Here is a 20,550-nt window from a genome sequence, read left to right as displayed (position 1 = left end):
TGTTATCATGTTCCCTCTGTCTTCTCTTCTCCAGACTCTTGAAGCACTGTGAGCAGATAGGTTCAGGACCGGCGCCAGTGTTTTTGACGCCCTAGGCGCACGGCCATTTCGCCACCCCGCGCGCTGCTCCCGCAGCTCCGGTGGACCTGCCACAGGCGTTCCTGCGGAGGCTCAGCTGGTCCCACGGCTCCAGTGGAGCTGCTGCAGGTGTGCCTGCGGGAGGTCCACCGGAGCCGCAGGGCCAGCAGACCGTCCGTAGGAAGGCCTGTGGCAGGTCCACCAGAGCCGCAGGACCAGCGGACCCTCCGCAGGCACACCTGCAGCAGATCCACCAGAGCCGCTTGCCGCCCCCCCGGCAAAATGCTGCCCCCCAATAATCCTGGCGCCCTAGATGATTACCTAGGTCGCCTAAATGGAAGCGCCGGCCCTGGATAGGTTAGCAAGGAATTCTGCATTATTAGATTATTCAAAAACTCGATGCAATACTGAGCTCTGCATTTTACTTCAGAAAGAAAACAAGGACGCTGCAGATATCATATACGCCTATTTATTAAGTCACAGTCTTGGTTACTCCATATTTGCTAATACCTTATTATAAGTTCATGATATCAGGATCTCATTGCATAAATACCGTGAGCATTCAAAAACTGCTATTTTGTGTTGATGTATAGAGAGACAAAGGGGTCTTGTCTAGAAAAGAGGGGTTAAGAAAATATTTTTGGCATTATGATAAATACACCTAAGTAGAAGATCCATCTACTGTACCTACATAAGCCTTTGCTGACCCAGGTGCTCATTTTTTCAGAGAGATTTGGAAAACGGTACTTGACAAAATCCTCAAATGTTACTGTTGCTAGAGCATTTATGCTTGCAGCCACAGTGCTGTAAAAACAAACATTTTATAATAATGTAAAATTATGATCATATTAACAGAAATAACACCCCCAAATAACATTATGCTGATATAAAATGTGCTTGCCAAAATATTAACAGCTGAATGATATTGTTTATGATCTATCTTGAACATTTCTTGAAAAGACTGGCTGATTGGCAATTATTTCTTTGTTTTATATATTAATAGTCATTAAGCTATCATTCTGTGGGTATCGCTTGATATAATTGATTAAATGACTACAGAGTTTAAGCCCCACGACTGGGACTTATTGAGACTAGCAAAATCATGAGAAGAAGCTCCAAGTCTCAGACTGGACCAATGAGGGATGATGACATTGGAACCATTCCCATTCCTGCTGCAATCATGAGGGGACTTTCACTTATGTCACTTTCGGTGCTCGCTTAGAAAAAGTAGAAGCACCTACTTAATATACACAGTGTCAAATCCTTCACTTGCCCAAACTGCACAGACCTTTTCCATGTTCTCAAAAAAGTCAAAGAACAACATTGCTATGTTAGAATTCAAAGGGCATGAAATAAATAGTGCGGATACCATATTTTTCTGCAAAACATCATAACAAACTAAGTATCAGAGGGGTAATGAATTAAGTCCAATTTGGCAAAATTCTCCAAAGAATGTTTCATTTCATGCTATCTAATGCATCCATCTATTCTCAGACCATATTGCCTGCAACTATATAGCTCCCCCTTTTACATACTCTGTGCCAAATAAGAACAGTAATTACTCAGGTCATAATTTTGACAGCCTTGCTCATGCTGAGTAGGACTTTACTTAGCCAGTGATCCAAGGGAAATTGTTGTTATAGGTATAGCAGCAACAGTATGTTTGGTTCTTTATTCTTTCATCAGTTATACCTGGGCAAATCCATTGGAGTTAGCCTGCACAAAATAGTTACTAAACTAATAATACAAATTAAATCCTATTCAGTTACATCTCCCTCCACAAATCATTCATTTCATTGTTGTATTGTAAAGCACCAGTAATGTGCTGAGTGATTCCACACTCAGTTAGACCCATGCTACCCTACTGAGGTCAGTTTTCACAAATTAATACTAAAATAACTGAAATACATGGTGGACATAGAAAATGTGTTTTGAGAGTTACTTTTAGCAATGGATTTTTTTCTTCAAGCCGTGGATGAATTTGAGCTTGTAATGGGCAAGGACCTCATGGTTGTCCCGTGTCCTGACCGATCTTTGTTCGGGACACAGTTTGTCCCGATATTTTGCTCCGCTGGCAGCACTGGTTTGTTTTTTTGTTTTGGGGGGTTTCTTTTGCTCCGCCAGCAGCTCTCGCCTTTTTTTTTTTCTCCACTGGCGGATGCCCCCTGCCCCCCATGTGTCCTGGTATTTTCTTCATCTCATCTGGTCACTCTAGTTATACTGATGTAAATCCACTCACTTCAGTGGAGTTGCTCTGGATTCACACTGAAACTGATCAGAATCTGTCCCAGTGAGGTTACTTGGGTGTAACTTTTGCCTTCAAGTAGAATAATTCACATCCCTTTCTTAAGGGAGTACAATTAACTGAGTATACTTACTGTACATCTGAGAAATATCAACTCTATTGGCTCACCTATTCAGAGATGTGGAATGGAATTGGTTTGATATGAATCAAGACAGTTGTGATCCTGACATGACTGTGCACGGAACAGAAGCATGAATGTGATAATTCTGAGATGGCTTTTATGAGCTAGAGTTTGTGGCAACTCTGCCTGCTGCCAGTCTGGACTTCCCTTTCATTCTAACTTTCCTTTGAACACTGTGTTGTAGTTGCTATTGCCTAAAAGCCTATTATTATTATCCACTACCCAGCACAGCCTGAGGGAGAATGATTTCGCCAGACAGAAGTTTTTCTACTTTGACCATGTATTTACATTATTTCCATCATTGTTTTATGTTGAGCCAGGCTCACTGTTGTGGCCTCCATTTGGTTGCCTAATTGTACAGTTGTACCAGTCAAGTCAAATAAAAGGGATTTAAATCTTCACGGCTGCATTAGCTCAGCAGGCTGAGCTTCATTTAAAGAGGAAATTGATATTTCGCCCATCTTTCTGCTCCCTTGTTTGTGTTGTTAATGTGGTTTTTGAACGCATTTGAAGGGGATAGGAAAATGTAACTGCCAAAGCAAACTCAGGCTCTAGCAGGAGTCTAATATAGAAAGACAAACTACTGCAGCATTTCCTAGCTGGGACAAGGGAAAGAGAAATGCTGCTGCATTTTCATGTTTAGCATTTTGATCAGGGTTTAGTTCTTTGATGTACTGTTGGTTTTGCCAACGTTTGCATAGTCAAGGCAGGATATGCAATGGCACATACTAGACTAAACACAATTTCAGACACAGACCTGAGGGTTCCGCTGAATGCGCATGCAACAAAGAGTCCAGGGAGTCCTGGCATTGTTGAAAATATGTCCATAACAAAATAAGGCATCAGCTAGGAGAAAATAAACACACGGAACAAGAGATGATGTTAACTGGGACATTTTCTGGACTCTGCAGATGCAGTAGCTGCTTCTGATCACATTGCAATACAAAAAAGAGGAGTTGAACAGAAATCGTCATTCAGACACCTCAATTCTAACTGATAAACCACACACACCAAAAAAAGAGAGAAACCTTTAAGCTGTACTTAACCAATACAAAAGTAAGGTAATATTTGACTATGGCATAATTTGAAAACCTAAAACTGATACGTGGCACAGGAAAAATTAACAGCATTGTCATATTGTAAAGCCTGATACAGCAAGGCACTGCCTAGATGTAGGCATATGAACAGTCCCATTGACTTTGTACATGCTTAAGTGCCTTCTTGAATCAGGGTCTAATGGATATCTTTCCATTTACACCATTAATCTGATTCTATACCTGATCAGGTGCTGAAATGAAACCAGCAGTCCAAGGATCGCAGTTCTTAAAATGGACGTACATCACCAAGCCTGAAAAGACTGCGCACACTAGAATTACCCAGAGTCCCACTAAATTAAGGTACAGTGCACTGAAAATAAAGAGAGAGAGAGAGAGAGAGACCTGTTTATGTCTAATTCAACACAAATATGGCAAGGTCATCACTGGCTACCCAAGTTCTTCTCCTATGTTTTTGAGAAACTCCACTGAAAATAAATGATACCATCTCTTCATTTCTTGGCTTGTGTGAATGTTGACATTTTGAGGAAGCACCAATATTTTGAAAAAGTGAGGTATTCACTATATATAGGACAAATGTAAAGGATTGAATTGTTTCTGGTGCAGTGTCAAGAAGCAGATTTACAATGAACCACAATTCTGATAATGTCATAAACTAGAATCTCTCTACGGCAATTCTCACATATAAGCCTTTAAAAACGGATTTAATTTCTCAAAAGTTGTTGCAGTTCTGCGCTGAAGTCAGCCGGGATATTATTTTGTACTGAATTTGGCCCATGTATAATTTCACCACATAAATTAAATTAATCTGCATTCCCCTTCAGTGATTATTTGAGGTACACATGGATGACAGCATTCCACTCTTGGGGTTTTCTGTCTGTAGTTTAGAAATGTTGTATTTCTGTGAGGTCTTACACAATCTATATTACATTTTGACATTGCCCTTCACTGACTTCCTAGCCATGGCCAAATTCAGTTCAAAATAACACTCCTGAATTTCAAAACTGTCTGTGGACCCTGATACAGAAGGCATCTCTGACTTCTTAATCATATATTCTTCCCTCCTCTGGTCTGGGTCTCCCAAGACTCTTCACAGTCAGTGGTCACACTTTCAGTTGCCCAGCCCCATGCCTCTGAACTCTCTCTCCACATCCCACCAAGACACTGTTACATTTTTTTTCTTTTAATCATATCTTAAAACTTTAGTTTCTTTCCAGCCCTTGAAGGAGCATTTTGAGATCATGTGTATTAAGGACACATAAAATGTATATGGAAGTGACAGTGAATAACGACATGGTATTGTGTACAGCCCTGGATCTCCACCCTGTGCTGTCATAGGTTTTCTGCCCCCAGGGTGGATTTGCATTGAATAGCACTACGTTACTATAAAGGAAAGATTCCCCCCCCCCCATCTTTTCTAAAACAGATGGGATTTTAGGTCTCTACAAAAATATGCTGTCTTAATTGTATTACCATGTATGTCATAGGTAGGGATGTGTGAACTAATTTTGGACAAAATAAAAACCAGTTTGAATCAGTGGCTGTTGCTGAAACAAAACCTAAATCTTTTTATGGCCTGAGAGAGATTTGAATAAGTTTCCCTTCTCTTCCCGTTTTATTATGAATGGTAGTTGGTCTGAAAGTCCCTCTGCTGAGCTCTGATGTTGCTACATGTAAATCTAGAATGTAAGAGACTCTGTTGCTGCTGCTTCATTTAATTTTCTCTGAAGCTAGTTGTCCAGAGAGGACTATGGAATGTCCTTCAAATGGAATTCCTGTCTTGGAAGGAGGATCTGCAGCCTACTGCCAAATAAACTTCTCTCCTTCCACTGCTGGAGAAAAATCCATAAAGCAGATCTTTGAAGATTGGCATTTTGGTTTAATCAGGGAGGGATTGTCACATGTAGATCTGTGGAAACAATTTGCAAGAAATAATTTATGTAATGAATTTAAGCTCTTTCTGGTTGTGGAACTTCTAGAAGTAGATTGTGGTTTCTTCGTCAGACATGCGTCTGACGAAGTGGGTATTCACCCACGAAAGCTCATGCTCCAATGCTTTTACAGATCCAGACTAACACGGCTACCCCTCTGATACTTAAATCTCTTTGTTGTTCAGAATTATTTGAAGAATAATATCTGTTCAAAGTCCTTATTATCTAGGTTGGGTTGATAAATATTTGACATTTGAGAGATCTGAGCTGTGTTGATCAGTTGTGACAGGTCAAGTGAGGTCACATGATATTTGTTCTTTTCCGTACTGAATAAGAGTGTAGGCACTTCTTGTGCAAATACCTGTTCATATGAATTTAACATTTAGCTTGAATGAATGATCATGGGTGTGATTTTGAAATTCAGTTCCTGCAAATTTTTGTCAGGAAAACTCAGAAAGTGAACATCAAAATGAGTATGATCAAAGTTAATTCATTTACAAAGTCAAACATTTGAGAAAAACCTTTTTTGCATTATTTAACCAGCTTTAGGAACTTGAGAGTAAAGCAATTTCATGAAGACATTTGAATCTTTTGATATGTTGTATGTCTTGTTATGTACATACTAGTTCTGTTTTTAATGAGACAGTTTGAGATATTTATACATTAAAAAGATTTTCCATTTTTTTCAAGAATACTGTAGATTCCAATTGCCATGTACTTCTGTACCAGATATGGAGTGGTCACAGAGCTTCCTTTTGAGAAAGATGCACACCAGATGTATTCATCATTACATCCCTTGATGCTCTGCTAGGTATGACAGGTTTGTTTAAATAAAGCATTTTACACGCACTGCCACCTAATGGCTGAACTTGTAATACAGTTATTTCATTACACCAATGTGAACTTCTTAATACGATATACAAACCCCACTTTTGAAGATTCACTTTGGTGCAGGTTTTCAAACTATTACTCCAAAGTTTAAATAGTTTCTTACTCCATGAATAGTCCCAGAGAGCATCAGGACTACTCAGGACAACTCTATATGAATAAAGGTTTCAGAATCTCTCCCTTAGATGTTTAAATCTCTGTTAAGTTGCCCATACCAGGCTCCCTGTGTATATTTGAAAAAATATTAGTATAATCCTATAGAAGAAGATTTAGAAATAAAGCACAGCCTGATTATGAGAATAGTTTATGTTCATTCTTGACACTAGACAACTTACAGTTTAGCTTGCTTTTCTGATTTGCAGGAAATACATCTCTGTATTGTGGACTGATTAACTCCATAGATTCCTAACCACGTAAAGGTTCCCCCAATTGTAATTGTCCAAAAGGTGTGTCGCCTTAAAGGATCTACATCAAAGCTACAAGACAGAGAGGAAAGTAATTCAGCTCCACTTGATTAAACCCGACATTCAGGCACAATAGAGATATACCTGAACCAAAGGTCTAGTTCCCAAACCCCTGAGCTTTGAGGAATACCAAAATATCTGAATCTGTAGTTAGGACACTTCTCTAAATCAGACATGTACTGAGTAGCTAATGCTCAGCCCAAATTCATCATTAAACATCAAAACTTGTGTGTGTTTACACTGCTAAAGAGAATATCTAATCACTGTGTTATACCTCATCTATACTGAGACTTATCTCAGTGTGAGAAAGTTAGCCTTATATTTACTGTCCTTATACTAGTCATTAATGATGATAACCACACAAGTAAGTGGTTGTTCCTCCCCTCCTCCCCAGAGGTCCATCTCATTTGGTATCCTGTTCCCAGTAGGGGACAATGCCACATACTATACTTCAGACATAGAAGCCCTGTACTCCACCTAATTACTATGGTCACTATCACCATATATTAGCCCAGGAAGATAAACGTCTTCCAGAGTTAAACTAGTAATTAGCTTATGCCTTGAAGTTCATCGCCCTTGTGATTTTATCTTAATAAATATAACTAGAGTTAATCTTATTTTTATTTGTACAACTTCCTTCCCTTTAGAGCTCTGTTAATTTTGAATCTAATAACTGCTGTTGATAAAATACTACTTAGGTTTTTTATAAAAGCACCATTGTAGCTGCTGCTAGTTTCTATCAGTGTCCTGCTGTGATAAGTAACTCTTCAGTTGCTGACATAAACAGCTGCCATTGGGAAGCCAATTCACCACAACAGGCACCAGTATTGTGGCAGCAGTATTAGCTACAGTGGCAAGTGTATTTCAAATACTATGGTATTTTTAAAGATGAGGAATGTTAGAATGTGTGAAAAGGGGGTGGGGAATATCCTGGAAAAAGGTCCCTGGGGAGATAAACATAAGAGTTGAAATTCTGGCCTTTCTGAAGTCTCTGGCAAAACTGACGTTGATTTCAGTGCAGCCAGGATTTTACCCAAACACATTAGGAAAGAAAGGAATGAGAGTTCTTTATGGAATTGATAGAACATCCCAAGAGCAGGATGACTTGAATAAAGCTAAAATACTTTACTGCAGAAGTTCTCAACCAGGGGCATGCATACCCCCTGGGGATACGCAGTGGTCTTCCAGGGGATACATCAACTCATCTAGATCAGTGTTTCTCAACTTGGGGGTCATGACCCCATAGGGGGTCACTGGATGGGTTTAGGGAGGTCATAAGGGCAGGGCCAGCAAGCAGGGCAATTGTCCAGGGCCCTGCAAAGCTATTAGATGCTTCAGCCTCAGGCGGCGGGGCTCTCGGGTTTCAGATGCTTGAAGGGGGGCTAGAGTAGTCAGGAAAGGTTGAGAACCACTGACTTAAAGCATGCTACCTCCTAAAGCATAGTCAATCTGCAATACTTTTATTGAGGAATAAGAACCACTCATCGTCACAGAAATTAACTCTTAATATTATTATTATTAATTTTTAAATGTAGCTTAATGCCAGTAGGGTTTTTTATCCAAAATGTGGAAAAAACATAATGAGAATTACAGGCACAGTTTATGTTGTGCTTACTCAAATACCGCTAGGCGCGATCCGTTGCTGGCATTCTCCCAGATGTTGTTAGGTCCTCCATTCTGAATAGTTCCTTGAATCAGAACCGTTAAGAAACCAACCACCATGACAACCAGTTGAAATGCATCTGTCCAGACAACAGCTTTTAATCCTCCCTAAAACAATGAGAAGCTGTATATTTGCATTCTTCTTGTAGTTATTTGCATCACAGTAGAACTTAGAGTCCGCAAGTCAGCTCAGGGCTTTATGTTAGGTGCTGTACATGCAGGGATGGATTTCCAATTAGGCACACTAGGAATGTGCCTTGGGGCACTGGTGTTCTAGGGATGCCTTACCTCTCTAAAACTGTGTGCAACATGAAGGTCAGCTGTAGGCGGGAGAGGGGCTGAAGAAGCTATGCCTAGGGGCACATAAGGTGTAAATCCACCCCTGTGTAAGTCCACATAGTCAGAAACAGTTCCTGCCCTAAAGGGTTTACGTTCTACTTCTCCGACAAAGGATGTATTATTTTAGGTTGATCAGACAACAAGTATGAAAAATCGGGATGGGGGAGGGGGATAATAGGAATCTATATAAGAAAAAGACCCCAAAATAGGGACTGTCCCTATAAACTAGGGACATCTGGTCACCCTACGTTATTTTACAGATTGGAAACTGAAGTACAGAGAGATTAAGTGACTTGTTCAAGATCACACACACAAGTGTGTGGCAGAGCCAGGAGTTGAACCCTTGAATCCCAGTCCACTGCCTTATCGACAAGACTATCTTTCCTCCCCTGTTTTGTGTTAAGATAGTAGAAAACTCCACAATGTGGAAACTGAAACTAAACTGGCCAATTTCCTCTGTTTTTTATAGTCATTTCATATTCTGGTTATCATGCACTAGCACAATATTGTTTTTGTTTTTTTTTCATTTTCAGCAGTTAGGAATATTTAATTTTCAAAAATTGTATTATTGAAATAAAAATAATAATGGAAACATTTCTATTAATTTTTGTAAATCCCTACACCAAAGAGTCCACATTTTAGGCCTCAGGTTATGGGCAATGTCCTTTTTAATTATTTTCAGTTTGGAAAGAAAATGATTAATCTTCTTAATTAGAGTGTATCCCTGATTAGTGTACCAATTGCATCCCTAATTAAAGAGAGTGACTATCAGCTATGTAAAATGGCTGCCAGCTCACGGCAGTAGCCATTTTAGGCTCTGCCTCTTGCCACCAACCCTCACTCTATCACTAGGTCTTCCACCCACTGTCTCCCACTGAAAGTTATATCCCTCCTCCAGCCCCGGAGTCCTTCTGGCTTTGGCTTCATGCCTAACTGTCAAATGTTATCCTGGTCATCCTGGTCCCAGACATCCCACCCACGGATACTCCCCCAATGACAGGTTCCCTTTCCTTACAGGCTATCAGTATCCAGGCTCAGATAGGGACTAACATTTTCCAAAGTGCCCAAGTGGCTTGGGGGCTTAAGTTCCATTTTCAAAAATACATTAGGAATCAATGGGACTCAAGCTTCTAAGTCACTTAAGTGTTACCCTTGGTATCCACAGTATACTGGTGATCACTGTCTGCTGCACAATGAATCCTCAAAGAGTAAGTCTATCTGCTCACATGCAAATCATCATGGATGTTTTCATGATATTTTCACTCAAAATCGAAGTTCTTTATAAAGCCTGGGATCAGTAGGATGAGTTCAATACAGGTTCGTTCCCTACACTTTTGCTGGAATTATTCCAAGGATGAATTTGTCCCCTTACCATTTATAAATTATAGACTGAAAAACATAGTCAGGGAGATTGTTATCATCTTCCCAGAAGCTTTAGTATGACGTGAAAGTTTATCACTTCCTTCTCTGAGCTAAAAAGTCTTGGCCTTGGCCTGAAGCTATCTGATTTAAACCTTGAGACTTTCAGAGTGCGGGATGAAGATATAAAGCTGTTTGCTTATTCCTATAAAAAGTACAAAAATAGATGTAATACTTAGAAGGATTGTTAGCTTGCCAAATGTTTCTATGTTTACTAACGCAAACTTCAGTCATTCTAGCTATAATTAGAAACCCTGTTTCTATAACTTTTCATCTGAGTAGCGTTAGCCTTTAACATCATCTGTATTTAAACCTTTCTGCTGTGTTAGTTACATACCAGAGTGCAGTAGAAAGTGCAGACAATCCCCGTGGCAAATACAGAGCCCCAAAGATTGAATCCAGTCACTGTAAAACCAAAGAAAATCAAATTGGTAGTAAAACAACAGGTGCAGTTCATCAGAATAACTCAGATCCTTTTGCTCCAGCAGGATAGGAGTACTTAGTAACTTTAATTTTTGGTTCCTATTAAGAGCTCCTCTACAAGATAAGGACTTGACTCTGATGCGTATTGTTTTGATTCATTGCTTTCATTTTGCTGCTTTCTTGCAAATTGTGATTAATTGCATTTCATTTGTGTGAGAGTAATCATTAAGTTGAATACTATTGTAAGGCCAAATCAAAACTACTTCCGTGAGACATATGGAAGATCTCACAGTTGATAGAATTAAATATGTAGTTGTTCTAGAACAATGATTTTTAGTTTTCTTTTTGTCCAGATTCCCTGACTAATAAAATTTGCCTTTATGAAAAAATTTTTCCTTTGCAATTAATATCAACTAAATTACCAAGTGCTTTAGAGACTCCCCATTGATTCAAAGAGGGAGAACAAAATTCTGCTATCAGATATGCATGCAGAACTCCGTTTGATGTAACTGGAACTGAAGTAATTCGAGTGAATTTAACACCAAAAACTGTAGGGCCCATAGTGAACTTAGGTAGGGTGAAACTCCCTGTTCATAGTGAAGTAGAATAAAAATGCCAAATTGTTTCATTGCTCAGTGCACAAATTGCAATTCTGTGTACAACGAAGCCTCATCTATAGGGGCAACCCAGGTCCCACTCATGCAGCTGAAGCAGTCTTCCTAAGAACAGAATTAATTGGTTCCACCTTGCAGGGTATGAATTTGGGGGTAACTCATACCCACATAAAATAGAGCCCAGTTGCACTGGGAAATGAGTTGGATGGGACTGGACAGGCCAGTATGGACTCAGATGACATGGGTCCTCTGGCATCCCCCAACTCCTATCCTCTCTTTATGGACACATTGGGCTGAAGTAGCCTCTGATGGCACCACTCCATGGCTTATGTGGGAGGATTCCTTTCTTTCCTTGGAGATAGTCAATATGCAACACACACTTAACAAGCTAAGCAATGGGTCCTGATTTACAATGGTTTTAGCACAAAAAGTGAAGAACATGGTATTCAGTTGTCGCTACAGGGGAAACAGGGATTGGCGTTACACTGGCATTTGAAAGAGATATCTTACAAAAAATGTTATAGGATCTTTATCATTGTTCAGGACCTCGATTTTAAATCTTCCCTGAAACCTGCCATGATCAGCAGCATAAAGCCACTTAGAGTTATGCAAGGGCATTGGAGACTTGCCACCTGCTGTATCAAAGACACCACAATCTTACTCTTCAGCCTCCCTGCTGGCACTTAGACAATTGAAATACTTCTAGATAGAGAAATCTTAGTTTTATCCCCTAGAGTTTAAGGATGACAGCAGTGTATGGTTGGAAGGGGAAGAAAGAATCAAAGTACACAGCACAGTGCTGGATCATCACCTTGTACTGAGCACTGTGCCAAGATATTGAGAAACTGTTCAGCACTCATCTCCTCAAGTTACTTTTTAGTATAAACTAAAATAGAGCAGGTAAATGGCAGACTCCTGCTGGCGTACTGACACAAGGGAGGTGGGCAGGTGAGGCAGCAAATGTAGAGCTACTAAAATGAAGGCACAGAACCTTTCACAAAGCATTTGGTTTTTAATCTGTCTGCTTCAGTTATCCTGTTTGTGTTTGACAGGGTTGATTGGTGTAGCCATGTGCTTTGAGCTGGAAACTCACCTTGGTTAAGAGCCAATGCTGGAGCATAAACCACTACTCCAGTATAAAGAATCTGAAGGAGAAAAAAGGTCATGAACGGTATACTTGAAAAAACAGCTGATTGGTGTCTGATGAGACAGAAGCTCAAAGCTAATCATCAGATTCAAAGGCCCCCAAACTATAGGGAAATTTGGATGAGATTCTAAACTTTAAGGCTTTCTGTCCCTAATCTCTACAAAATCAAATTTCATTTCCTTTTTTAACTCTGTACTTATGGATACATCAACAATATCTATCTAGTTGTTTATAATACACCTATCAGTTTGGTGTTTTGGTGCCATAAAATATTAAGCAGATAGAAAAAGTCATGTCTTGGGATGTGAAACCATATTAACACAGTGACACAGAAATAGCCTGGCCTACTCATGTTTAACCTGGGTGACTGTTAATACCTGACAGATTCTACAGAATCCTAACTAACTGGCTAACTGCTAACTGAACAATTCTAAGCACAAATAATGACACTGTGGAGGGAAGGAAAAGAAAAGAGAAGTAAAATATTGAACTCCATTGCTAAGGCTGCTAATATTAAATGAGTAGAATTTGTTTGGAAACATTTATACCTTCCACACATCTTTTCCTGTATGTTCAGTTAAAATAATTTGCTGCTATTAATAGTTTTAAATCCTTTGATGTGATTGGAATAGCACAGACTTGGTGGGATAACTCACATGACTGGAGTATTGTCGTGGATGGATATAAACTGTTCAGGAAGGACAGGCAGAGCAGAAAAGGTGGGGGAGTTGCATTGTATGTAAGAGAGCAGTATTGACTGCTCAGAGCTCCAGTATGAAACTGCAGAAAAACCTGAGTCTCTGAATTAAGCATAGAGGTATGAGCAAGGGTGATGTCACGGCGAGAGTCTGCTGTAGTCCACCAGACCAGGGGAATGAGGTGGACGAGGCTTTCTCTCAGTAACTAACAGAAGTTACTCGATTGCAGGACCTGGTTCTCATGAGGGACTTCAGTCACCCTGATATCTGCTGGGATAGCAATACAGCAGTGCACAGACAATCCAGGAAGTTTTTGGAAAGTGTAGGTGCCAATTTCCTGGTGCAAGTGCTGGTGGAATCAACTAGAGGCAGAGATCTTCTTGACCCGCTGCTCACAAACAGGAAAGAATTAGTAGGGGAAGCAAAAAGGGATGGGAACCTGGGAGGCAGTGACCATGAGATGGTCGAGTTCAGGATCCTGACACAAGGAAGAAAGGAGAGCAGCAGAATATGGACCCTGGACTTTAGAAAAGCAGACTTTGACTCCCTCAGGGAACTGATAAGCAGGATTCCCTGGGAGAATAACATGAGGGGGAAAGGAGTCCAGGAGAGCTGGCTGTATTTAAAGAATCTTTATTGAGGTTGCTGGAACAAACCATCCTGATGTGTAGAAAGAATAGTAAGTATGGCAGACAACCAGCTTGGCGTAACAGTGAAATCCTTGCTGATCTTGAACACAAAAAAGAAGCTTACAAGAAGTGAAAGATTGGACAAATGACCAGGGAGGAGTATAAACATATTGCTCAGGCATGCAGGAGTGAAATCAGCAAGGCCAAATCACACTTGGAGTTGCAGCTAGCAAGGGATGTTAAGAATAACAAGAAGGGTTTCTTCAGGTATGTTAGCAACAAGGAGAAGGTCGGGGAAAGTGTGGGCCCCTTACTGAATGGGGGAGGCGACCTAGTAACAGAGGATGTGGAAAAAGCTAATGTACTCAATGCTTTTTTTGCATCTGTCTTTACAAACAATGTCAGCTTCCAGACTACTGCACTGGGCAGCATAGTATGGGGAGGAGGTAACCAGCCTTCTGTGGAGGAAGAAGTGGTTCAGGACTATTTAGAAAAGCTGGATGAGCACAAGTCCATGGGAACTGATGTGCTGCATCCGAGGGTGCTAAAGGAGTTGGTGGATGTGATTGCAGAGCCATTGGCCATTATCTTTGAAAACTCATGGTGATCTGGGGAGGTCCCAGATGACTGGAAAAAGGCTAAAGTAGTGCCCGCCTTTAAAAAAGGGAAGAAGGAAGATCTGGGAAACTACAGGCCAGTCAACCTCACCTCAGTCCCTGGAAAAATCATGAAGCAGGTCTTCAAGGAATCAATTTTGAAGCACTTATAGGAAAGGAAAGTGATCAGGAAGAGTCAGCATGGATTCACCAAGAGCAAGTCATGCCTAACTAACCTAGTTGCCTTCTATGATGAGAGAAAGCAGTGGACATGTTATTCCTTGACTTTAGCAAAGCTTTTGATACGGTGTCCCTAGGGCCGATGCAAGGAAGTTTCTCGCTCTAGGCAAAACTTCCACCTTGCACCCCGCACCCAGCTAACCCCACCCCCCACATGGCAGCTAACTCAACCCCCCACCCGGGGAGCCCCCCACAGCAGATATCCCCCCCACCGCGACAGCTAACCTCTCTCCCCCCCATTCCCTCATGGCAACTAACTGCCCAGGGAGACTCCCCCGTCCCCCCATGGCAGCTAACCTCACCTGGGGAGACTTTACCCCCCCCCACCACGGCAGCTAACCCTGCCTGGGGAGAATCCCTCACCCCCGCCACAGCAGCTATCCCTGCCTGGGAGACTTCCCCTCTTTTCTCCCCCCGTGGAAGCTAACCCTGCCTGGATAGCCCGCCCCAGCTCACCTCGGCTCTGCCTCCTCCACTGAGCATGCCGGCGCTGCTCTAATTATCCTCCCCACCCAGGCTTGCAGCGTTGATGGGAGAAGACTTAGAGCTGGGCTGTGTGCTCAGCAGAGGAGGCAGAGTGGAGGTAAGCTGGGGCGGGGAGCTGTTCCCCTGTGCACATCCCCATTACTGGAGGTAGCCCTCCCCGTGCCCCTCCCACCCAGCTCACCTCCACTCCACCTCCTCGCCTGAGGGGACTTTTAGGCGCCCCCAACCACTAGACGCCCTAGGCGGCCACCTAGTTTGCCTAAATGGTTGCACTGGCCCTGGGTCTCCCACAGTACTCTTGCCAGCAAGTTAAAGTAGTATGGGCTGGATGAATGGACTATAAGGTAGATGGAAAGCTGGCTAGATCATTGGGCGCAATGGGTAGTGATCAATGGCTCCATGTCTAGTTGGCAGCCGGTATCAAGCAGAGTGCCCCAAGGGTCAGTTTTGTTCAATATCTTCATTAACGATCTGGAGGAGGGTGTGGACTGCACTCTCAGCAAGTTTGCAGATGACGCTAAACCGGGAGGAGTGGTAGATACACTGAAGGGTAGGGATAGGATACAGAGGGACCTAGACAAATTAGAGGATTGGGCCAAAAGAAACCTGATGAGGTTCAACAAGGACACATGCAGAGTCCTGCACTTAGGATGGAAGAATCCCATTCACTGCTACAGACTAGGGACCAACTGGCTAGGTAGCAGTTCTGCAGAAAGGACCTAGGGTTACAGTGGATTAGAAGCTGATATGTGTCAACAGTGTGCCCTTGTTGTCAAGAGGCTAATGGCATTTGGGGCTGTATAAGAGGAACATTTCCAGCAGATTGAGGGACGTTATCATTCCCTCTATTGGCATTGTGAGGACCTCATCGGAGACTGTGTCCAGTTTTGCACCCCACGCTACATGAAGAAATGTGGAAAAATGGAAGGGTCCAGCAGAGAACAAAAATGAGTAGGGGCTGGACCATGACTTTGAGGAGAGGCTGAGGGAACTGGAATTATTTAGTCTGCAGAAAAGAAGATGAGGGAGGGTTTGATAGCTGCTTTCAACTACCTGAAGGGGGTGTCAAAGAGGATGGATCTAGATTGTTCTCAGTGGTACCAGATGACAGAAACAAGGAGTAATGTCTCAAGTTGCAGTGGGGAGGTTTAGGTTGGATATTAGGAAAAACTTTTTCAGAAGGAGTTTGGTGAAGCACTAGAATGGGTTACCTAGGGAGGCGGTGGAATCTCCTTCCTTAGAGGTTTTTAAGGTCAGGCTTGACAAAGCCCTGGCTGGGATGATTTAGTTTGGGATTGGTCCTGCTTTGAGCAGGGGATTGGACTACATGACCTCCTGAGGTCCCTTCCAATCCTGATATTGTATGATTCTATGAATTGTTTATATCTATACCTTGGCTCTCACACTGATTCGCTGTGTTGATCTTGGGCAAGTTGCACTCGTTTCTCTGTGTCTGAGCTTCCCCATCTGTGATATGAGGACGTTACCATTTATTCACCTCCTTCATGGAGGCAGGGGGATGGGAGGGAGCTGTGGGGACTAGTGAGTCAATCAATGTTTATAAAGTCATTAGTAATATACAGCACCCTATATATGCTAAGTATTACTGTATTGTTAAGTTATTATTCCCCTAAATTGTTATCTCTGCTCTGATTAGAGATCAATCTTCACAGAAACAGTATGGATTTGAAAAAATATTACAGCTTTACTGAAATTCTCCCCTATGTCTTGCACTGACTGATTTTACATAGGCTTTTTGTTGAAAGTAAGCAAGGTTATTGGGTTGAAGTAGCTGGTGCTAATTGCTCCTACTAAACAACTGGAGGCAATGTATCTGATATGCACAGATTACATGCCTGCGCTCCCAACAGCTTCCTCAATGCGTTCGTTTCAGTCATCTCTGCAAGACATAGGAAATACAATAGCCCTGGTGTATTGGCTGTTTGGCCACCATCCCTGCACTGCTTCTCTGTACTGCTCATAGTGTGCAAAGAACCTTGCACCTTGGTGAATTTCACCCTTTGCTGGTAATTCAGTGACATTCAGGCAGTGTGTTTTGATGATTGCTTTTGAAAACCTAAGTTAATTCATTGGCCTGTTGGATCACTAAAAAGTGGGAAGACATCTTAAAGAGGTTAATTTAGTTTTGTAAAGTACTTCACTAAACCTCAGTTCTGTAACAGAGGCACTGTTCTAAATATAGCTGAGGTTCCTAGAGTGTCCCTTCGGAGAGAAAATACCAGATGGCAAGCTGCTCACTGCAATTATGGTCCAGCTGTATTGTGTATATATATTGTTTTCTATTCATGTGATTCACATATAGCTGTGGATGACTTAGAATCCTGAATATGTACATGCACTGGGTCATCTTGTTAAAAAAAAAAAATCAATCGCCTTTAGCCTTCTTCCCAAATGAGCTGAGACATCTACCAGAGGGATTCTCAGGTGGCTATTTAAGCTAGATGAATTGCCACTTTTTGCAATCAGAGTGGTGCAAAGAGGTCAGAGCATGAGCCAGAATCTACTTACTTATCTGAACCAAATCACACTAATTATCTTTCGGAAAATTTAGCTTGAATGATTGTTTTTATGAGCTTGTGTTACAAATCTTTCAAAGAAAAATAAAGGTAGCCACCCAGGAAACTTCAGAGATCAAAAATTGTCTTTTAGAACAACCACTTCACTAACTGTCAAACAGCAGAATCAAGTTTGTCTGCTGAAAATGTGTAGAAGGGATGATTTCTGTAACAAAAGAGTGCATGTGCTGGAAACGGACCTCCTTTGGCTGCGTAGAGATGTGTTGTTAAGTTGACCACAAAGGTGATTTTAGTCTGTTTTTCTGACTGCGCAAAGAAGTGGACTTGAAAGTGACTGACTTTCCTTTGAGAGAAAGTAGATGTGAGGGTGGGGGTGTGTGGAAACCCTCCTGAGATTGGAGCAAGAATGTCTGAACCATGTGGGTGCACAATTGTGTCCACCGGGAGGTCAAAGTGATGTTGCTGGGGGCAGCAGCCATAAAGACTTTTGGTTTTAAACTGGAAGGAGCTGGAAGGGTGAAAGCAGTAGGGGGCTCAAGGTAAAGAGATAGTGTCTTGCTGAGGGCAGAAACTTACTGGAGGGGAGATGACAGACAGGAGTTTAAATAAGCTGGTGCCCTCAAGCGATCTTCACAAACGCTCTACCACTGTCAGGCCAGTGCTGTGTGAGGGGGATGAACAAGCAATCAGACAAAGAGCTTTAGTGCTAGAATGTGTTCAGTTAGCTAAGCAACTACACTACTGGACTGCAGAGGCCTCGTGTTCTTCTGGTGAAAGGGGTCATGCGGCTTCAGAGTTTCTCAGAGCAAAGGACTGGGTGCCAGGAGACTTATAGAGTCCAATCCCAGGTGAGCCTCTCTGATTACTACAGTACCTCAGTAAGGTTGCTAATCCTCCAGGATTGTCCTGGAACCTCCAGGAAGTAAAAATGAATCTTTAATTAAAGTTAGGTCATGTAATGAAATCTCCAGGAATATGTCCAGCCAAAATTAGCAACTCTATACCTCAAGGAACTCATTCACCCTCTCTGAGCCTTAGTCTATAAACCCAACTGAAAAATAAACAAAACAAAACAAAACAGGACCTCACTGCAAACAGATGCTTCATCTGAGCTGAGCTTTTCTAGGTAAGTATATTACAAAAGGTTATGCACACAAAAACATTTCTTACCGTCTGCACTATGTAGATCAGTGTTGCAGCAATGCGAACAGATTTGTTAAATCTTAATTCCAAATACTGGGGGAAATGAGAAGTAAAATTAGTGAAAAGCATCTGTGACATTTGGGCCAGATTATGATCCATTTATTAGCACTGAATAGCACCTTACTGTCCAAGTAGTCCCACTGAGTTTACTAACGCTGCTATCATCACTAATGAACAGGATAGCAGGATTGTTGCAGCTATAGAAAAGTACATTTTAAGAAGCCTCATAATTAATCTAAAACACTAAGTATCATAATTATAAGTATCTAAAATAATGTGTTGGGTGGAACTGAACTATCCATTACCTGCTTAGTAGACTGAAAAATCCAGAGGCAAATCAGAAAAGGAAAAAGTGCTTTATTTTCCTGCTTCATCCAGCTATGTGAGGGGGGACATCTGCAAGCTAACTAGGAAAAATTTGATTGGCTTCTGTAGAAATCTACTCACTCGCTCACTCACTCAGATCATCAGGATAAACTCTAACTGCCTGATTAAGGACACTGCTGAATACCCATCCATAATTTCCGGGGAATTACGTACCATATAGAATGCTCCCCAGCACACATTATTTACAGAAGATTCCAAGGACTTTCTGTCTTTAGAAATCTTCATGCAGAGATACTTAAGTAGCTTCTCTGTTGTTACTCTTAAGCTTGTCATCTTTATTTGGATTCATTGGGATAAACTCTCCTGTGGGTTACACTGAAGTGACCCCAATGATTGTAATCAAATTGCAATGATGAAACTGAGAAGAAAATTTGACACTGATCTTTTCCTAGCCCAATATATTTGGAAAGTGCCCTTGCTTACTTTGCTTCTGGTGACTGGAATAGATTTCCAATCTGAACTTTTCCTAACCTAGCAATGAAATGTTTCAAAATGCCTATGCACGGTTTTTTAAATGAAGTTTTTCCTTGTTTTTAAGCCTCTGAGGCTGTGCACAAACATTCCCATTATCTTGCTTTGATTTATTGGCCCATGAGGCTTTATTTCACCCAATTCTTTAACTGAATCTTTCTGTAGTGAAAAACAGAACCATGTCCATGACCTCTATTAAGTCCACTGACTATTGAATACCTCACTTGTCCAAAATTTGTCTAGTGTCCCCAGTGACATCCAGATAATTGAGGCTGTGCACTGTGCTCTCAGCAATAACACCACAGTTATTGATTATCACAGCTGCTGAGCAATCACACCAGGAAATTGCTTCTTTCAGGGAGTGATGCCTGGCAAAAATTTCAGACACAGCTGAGAAATTGCACAGGGAGCAAAAAACCTGTTATCCAACTCCCTCAGTTACATCTACAGGCCCCTTAACATTTCTTAACCTAATCACTAGAAATGTGCCCAGATCCATCCCCCTCAACCTGCAAATTTTGGTAGTGGTCAAGATCTGAACTCAGATTCACACTCCGTAAATGCGCCTAGCTTTACAAGGACTGAGCCAAAATCCCAGATCAGACAAGTTGTTTGGGGGGTTGGAAATGGAATTTAGCAGTTTGAGCCCGTCTTTAATACCCACTCATGAATAGCATTGTCTTTCCTGTCTGTGGAGACTAAGGCCAGGTCTACACTGCGACTTTAAATCGGTTTAATGGCCGATATACCGATTTAACGCTGTACCCGTTCACATGACGTCGTCATTAATATCGAGTTAAACGGCTCCTTAAATCGATTTCGGAACTCCTCCCAGACGAGAGGAGTAGCGCTAAATT

At 41.6% G+C, this 20,550-nt stretch overlaps 1 protein-coding gene across 1 annotated transcript in view; it reads right to left on the bottom strand.

Annotated features, from left to right (window-relative positions):
* SLC5A12 (solute carrier family 5 member 12) overlaps positions 1-20,550 on the bottom strand; it is a 34,877-nt gene that overhangs the window by 12,411 nt on the left and 1,916 nt on the right. Inside the window, exons 2-9 of the mRNA XM_032803712.1 lie at positions 18,803-18,868; positions 12,393-12,444; positions 10,600-10,667; positions 8,458-8,612; positions 6,714-6,854; positions 3,782-3,911; positions 3,262-3,350; positions 770-882 (exon numbers count right to left, since the gene is read on the bottom strand). Coding sequence (XP_032659603.1) covers positions 770-882; positions 3,262-3,350; positions 3,782-3,911; positions 6,714-6,854; positions 8,458-8,612; positions 10,600-10,667; positions 12,393-12,444; positions 18,803-18,868 — 814 coding nt within the window. The remainder of the gene's footprint in view (positions 1-769; positions 883-3,261; positions 3,351-3,781; positions 3,912-6,713; positions 6,855-8,457; positions 8,613-10,599; positions 10,668-12,392; positions 12,445-18,802; positions 18,869-20,550) is intronic.

This window comes from Chelonoidis abingdonii, chromosome 4 (genome assembly GCF_003597395.2).
Source record: "Chelonoidis abingdonii isolate Lonesome George chromosome 4, CheloAbing_2.0, whole genome shotgun sequence".
NCBI classification, from domain to species: Eukaryota; Metazoa; Chordata; order Testudines; family Testudinidae; genus Chelonoidis; species Chelonoidis abingdonii.
This window is presented reverse-complemented; position numbering and strand designations above follow the sequence as displayed.